Source organism: Hemibagrus wyckioides, linkage group LG26, assembly GCF_019097595.1.
Source record: "Hemibagrus wyckioides isolate EC202008001 linkage group LG26, SWU_Hwy_1.0, whole genome shotgun sequence".
Classification (NCBI taxonomy): domain Eukaryota; kingdom Metazoa; phylum Chordata; class Actinopteri; order Siluriformes; family Bagridae; genus Hemibagrus; species Hemibagrus wyckioides.
The window spans coordinates 9,580,353-9,586,352 of NC_080735.1; the positions used below are offsets into that span (position 1 = coordinate 9,580,353).

The following is a 6,000-nucleotide window of genomic DNA, read 5'->3' on the forward strand; positions in this document are numbered from 1 at the left end:
AAATCATAAAAGTTCAATGAACAAGAATGTAGAAAAGGTTATGTTAACGCACAAGGGAGTAAAATGCTTAGGTAACAGAGTATAATGTAACAGAAGATTAAATGTTAAAGTTAATTTATCAAAAGCATTAACTCAGTAAACAGTAAATATGATTAATCAAGCAAAACAGTGCCACAAAAACTTACTTGCTTATCCTTTTTACCTACAGGAACTGGCATATCACGTGCTTTTAGTCCAGAGTCCTCATCAGATTCAGGGAATGAGACCAATTCTTCAGAGATGACCGAGAGCTCAGAACAAACTGCAGCCCACAGGCTGTCTGAGAATGCTATGCGTCTTCTGGTGGCAACCACAGAGGGATACCAGCCCCTTCAGGAGGAAAAGACAGAATTCCCTGTCTCCCCTTGCACCAGAGCGTCTATTCCTAAGCCACCACGCAGTCCCTCAAGACGCAAAGACTTGGCAGTTCAACCAACAACAGTGCCTTCAAAGCATAACCTACCTTCTTCTGATAATCCAGAGACAGAGCCTGAGGCAAAGGCAGATAAGTCCTTGGGTAAATATCTGGTCAAATCTCACTCAAGCACGCTTTTGAATACTGGAAAGCGATTGAAAGCAATGGCGACTGAGGGAAGACGAATAAAAAAAAATAAAGATGCACCAGGCAAATATAACACCTTCAGTGGAAGAGAAAGCAATAGAAGAAGACAACTGGTTGTGAAAGAATTCTGTGAAAGATTTCAAGGGCTACAGTCCCCAACAGAAAACGAGCCTTCAGGCAGTCAGGTTACAGAATCTCGAGGTTCAAGAGAGGATCTAACTGGCAGCAATATTAGTCTCCCAACAAAGAAGCTACAGGATACTGAACAGACTGAAACCTATAAGGATGATCAACAGATTCTTCCGCCATTACGACAAGGAATGGCACGACTGTGTGAGTACCACCTCGCCAAACGTATTTCTTCTTTGCAGAATGAAGCTCTGAGTTCCCGTCAGAGTTCCCAATCCTCGTCTCTGGATGTTGGTGGCAGTACAGGAAGTAGTGCTTCTGCAACGCCAGTGGACTCCCCACATTGTGCCACTGACTGCAAGAGCTCTTTCTCTGGATCTTCCTCCTCCCTCATGCTCACATCAAGGGACCTTCACCCTCATGCAGATGCTGCTCTCTTGAGGAAGATGCTGCCAAATGTACATCCTCCGGGATCAAATCCACCCCTCAGTGTCCGACCATCCAAAATCAAGGAAACTACAGGTACAGCTCGAAGGAGCAACCTTCTAAGTGATCTGCATGAAAAACATGGCAGTGCAAAAAGTATTAACACAAAGGAGGGGAGTGAGGCTTATAGGCAGTTGATAAACTATCTAACAGTCAGCCAGATGCACCAGGGGGGCAAACTCTTTAGGGCAGAACTTGGGGGAAGCAAAAAGCAAAAGCGTATGACAAACCCTTCATTTTTATTAGACAAGTTTAAAGGTAAAGGGAACATTATTATCAAGTGCCCCTGCATGCCACCTTCTCCTTCACTCCTTGTCAGCACAACCCCCAGTGCAGATTCTCACAGAGTCCCAAAAATATACCACTCAACAACTTTGCCTGCTAAATTCAAGAGGAGTCCTGATTTGCATGCTCAGAGACCTGTCAGCAACCTTGATGTAAGGCCTAATCATTCTGAAAGAAGAAGGTCATATTCTGGCCTCAATTGTGAGTTAGAGCAAAATTTTAATCTTGATCAATTCTCATCTTTAAATAGGAACCACAGTGAAGGGATACCTCATGCAAGCACAGATGACTTGCTCATGTCTGACTGCAAGATGACGCTTGCTGTCCAACAGACGCTTAATGATTCTTTTTGTCTCTCTAGTGTAGCTGGCACAGAAGACCGCGGAATGCTGTTGAGAGGAGAAGGAGACTCACCTGCTAATTTACCAAGGCACATCAAAACCTATGCTGTCCCTCTACCACCTCCACCACCACCGCCACCACTATCACTTCCACCACCACCAACATTACCTCCTCCACCTAAATCATGTCTGTCAAAGAGCACCAGTTACATTGGCCCAACACAAGAATCATTTGTTCCTCTTAGACAGAACCATCTAAGTTCTCAAGGGTTAAATCAATATGACACCAATAGTCCAAATCGTGGCAGAGAGATAAGAAGAAGTACCAGTATTATAACTGCTGGCTCTGGAAATATTGATGCACTGATGGAGAAATCAAGAGCACCATCACTGGGCAGGATTCAGCAAGACCACTTGCATGCAACTGAGCCACAACTACAAAGAAGGACTCCCAAGAATAAGCTGTCAAAAAGCTACTCACAAGGTTCTGTAGCATCCCAGACCATGGGTTGGTCTGTAAGCAACAGGGACAGCAAAACAGATTGTGCAATTTTTCCAGTACAAAAGGATACAAAGCAGATAAGATCTGCACAGAAGCTGGATATAAATCCCTGGACCTGCAATGGTCCATTCAGTTACTGTTTCTTTAAAAAGAAAAACCAGTCAGTGGAGGATGAAGGGGGCATAGGCGATGGTTTAAGAAGGCAGCTTTGTGGCTTGGATGAACCAGGACCCTCTCAATACAACCCTGACTCTTGTGTTCTAGACACAACAGGAGAGCAGCTATATGCAGAAGTTCTGAACAACATGACCTTTGGGGACAGATTGCTTCGCATTAATGCCCTGAAAGAACACACGTATGCATACCCTGCTGTTTTTACTGATGTTCGAAGAGATGCGAGTGAGCTGATTGCTGTGGTACGTTCTAGTGTGGGCAGAAGTGACAGAGGAACCCCACCCATGCAGACAGAGGAGCTGGCACAGTACAAGCACTTGCTAGCAATCGAATCTAAAGCACTTGGGCAGGCATGCCGCAGGATGGCTCAAGCACATGGCAGCCCAGAGGAGATGTTGCTGGCAGTCAGTTCCAGTTTTCAGGTGCTTTGCAGCTTATCTGAGATCTGCATGTGCTTGGTTCGTGGCCTGGGTGCTTCAGCCAGTCAGCAACAGCGTGAGGTTGTGGCCAAGGTTGATGAGGTGGTAATGAACTACATGTGCTTGCTTCGGGCAGCTGAGGGAGCCTCAGGTAGTGCTCCTGGGGACCAAAGTGTTAAAACACTTGATCGCCATTCTAGCACCATGTCAGCTATCATCAACACTCTCACCCGCTCTCTGAAAACACTGCTCAACAAGTAGGCCTCTTCTGAGTCAACCTTTTATTTGCAAAGCCATAAATGGACACCGGGGTTGAATAAAAACCCTAAAGTAATCGACTGTAACGAATACTCCTATGGTGTGCATATTTATTTTTTATGTTAGAATGTATATACAAACAAATTATAGAACTTTTTAAGGAGCTTTAAAATGACTATTCATGTATCCTAAATATCTTATAATGCTGTAATGTCCCATATTGCAGTTTAAAACTAGAGGATCAGTGTAGAGGATTTTGCTAAAGAGTTGTAATACTTAGTATTTAAACTGGCTTCATATTGCAAATAACTAAATTGCTTTTTTTTTTAACTCATTCTGTTTAATTTTATTTATTACTTGAGCAAAATAAATAACGTGAGCAACAACATATTGAAAAGTAGAAAAAATATTTACTTATAAAATGATTTTCAAAATTATAAGGATTAATAATAGTTTGAATTGTTTATTTTGTATTTTCTGATATTATACTTCCTGAGATTATATGTAAAAATGATTTCAAAGGCATTAGTTACCCCAGTATAATTAAGGATTATACACATAATCATGACAGTCCTTCATTTTTAATCTCCAGAATACAATAAAGTGTTTAAAGGGTTGAAGGATTATCTGTTTTATTAACACATTCATTGAATGGTCATTTGATCTGCTTACTCATCCCGTAAGCTAAACCTTTTGCACCACTGTTATGACATAAATTCCCAACGATGTAAATTTAATAGGTAATAATGTTTGGATTCACACTTTTCATTTGGAACTATTTACCTAATTTGAGAATGCTCCATTACTGATCACAATTTGCAACACATCATTTCCTATCGTCCAGATAGCTACTTCTAGCTTCAGTAAATGTACATCACAAACACTGATTGACTGTAGCTGACAATTCTCGTTCAGAGAAATGTCCACGTGTCAATTAATAAGCCTAAGTGACGAGACCATATGATAATCACATGACCTAAGAAGTGTCATGTCAAAAATGGTAAGATTTAAGGCTGTGTATGTGTCAGGATTAAAAGTATAATAATCTAATTGGAATGTAATAGTATGTATGACATGCAATAAAATAAGTATTAACTGTTGTTATTGGAAAGAGAATGAATTATTATGAAGTATTAAAACATGCATTATTATTATTATTATTATTATTATTATTATTATTATTATTATTATTATTATTATTATTATTATTATTATTATGTTTCAGACAACTCCCTCAATATAAAAACTAGGCGATTTTTATTTTTCATCACCTGACCATATAAACCAAAGCAGAAACTATGCTAAATGGTTGGTCATGTCTACTTTTGGGTATGATGGCTACATTATATCATTAAACATCTACACAATAGTTCAAAATGTCTAATTGCATAATTTCAGCCTAAACGTATCACCACATGCATTTTCACAGCATTAAGTATGAGAGTCTCATAAGAAAGGTCCTTGTTGAACAGCCTGCTTGTTGGCTAGCCCAGTGTTAGCTAGTTTGCAAACATGCTCTAGTTCTCTATCAAAGCTCACTGAGACTTTGACTGTTAAGAGCATATAGATTTTCTACCAGTGACTTCAAAGTCATGTCATTTCATTCTATACTTTAGCTATGTACGACGCTCCTACAATGATACTGATATTGACATTGAAATTAAGAAATGCCAGATTTGCTAAATCACAAGACAGCCAACAGATCTTGGAGAACGTTCCATATCATGTGATTTTATGCTTGTTTTATGTGGTAATGCAACATTTTACACTTCATTCATTTTCATTAAACACTTCATCCCATTGGAGTCCAAGAAGCGTATTATGGGAACACTGGGTGTTAGACAAAAAATTCCTTGGAATAATCCAGTCATAGCAGGGTATCACACACACACACACATGTAGGTGTCCTTTAGAATCGCCAATCCACCAAACAGCATGTTTTAAAAACGTGTGAAGAACCTGGAACACATGGAGGAAACCTACGTGGACACAGAGATTACATGTAAAACACCACACAGACAGTAACACAGTAATCTACGCTCAGGATTGATCTGCGGACCCTGGAGGAGCTCGGAAGCAGCACCACTACTTTTTACACCGTTACTGTGCTGTGCTATCATGCCTTTACTGTGTAGATACACATGATTATTAAATCACACTTGGTTTTATATGAGCAGTCTTTATGGAATGTAACATACGCATAAATATGTAGCATCTTTATTCAACTGTCAAATCATTTATTTTCCATAAAATGTTAGCTAATATTTGTTTTGGTTCATGTGTTGCAGCTGGCTAGTTTGGCTATTAGCTAGCGAACAAAGATGAAACTAAAGACAAATTTGTAGTAAATGGTTAATGCTGGTTCACTATTTGCACACAAGGTAAATTTGTATGTGATTGCAGCATCCTGTATACGGGTTATCTGGATAAAGTTACTGAATGAATGAATTTATTCTAAAGTGCAAATAAAAGGAAGAAATAAAAGGCATTGGAATTTACTATTTGATTTATTGTTCACTAAAATGTTTTTATAAACAATGTTTTCACAGTTACCTTGCTTTGGACAAATATTTAATTAACAACTAAATTTCAATGAAGACATTTTTCTCTATGGTTTGATGTTTTGGGATGGATTGAGTTAGTAAGTCAGTCCGTAATATAAAATATTGATATTCCTTTTAGGAATATTATGTAACATGATTTTTATTCTTCAAGAAGAAACAGACAGAGTGACAGGCAGACAGATCTCACAAGCAATTATTCATAAACAAAACCTAGCCTATATTTTACACACAAATGTTCACA

General features: G+C 39.1%; 1 protein-coding gene across 4 annotated transcripts in view; it reads left to right on the forward strand.

The window, feature by feature from the left end:
• The window catches only part of LOC131347196 (FERM and PDZ domain-containing protein 4-like), a 67,131-nt gene extending 61,458 nt beyond the window's left edge, over positions 1–5,673 (forward strand). For 2 of the 4 annotated variants that reach the window (XM_058381146.1, XM_058381147.1), the window contains 2 exons: positions 209–1,252; positions 1,868–5,672. In XM_058381146.1, the coding sequence (XP_058237129.1) occupies positions 209–1,252; positions 1,868–3,198 (2,375 nt within the window). In that variant the 3' untranslated portion in view covers positions 3,199–5,672. Of the gene's footprint in view, positions 1–208 lie in introns of all 4 variants that reach the window. The other 2 variants (XM_058381145.1, XM_058381144.1) reach the window with 1 other exon arrangement.
• The last annotated feature ends 327 nt before the right edge of the window (positions 5,674–6,000 follow it).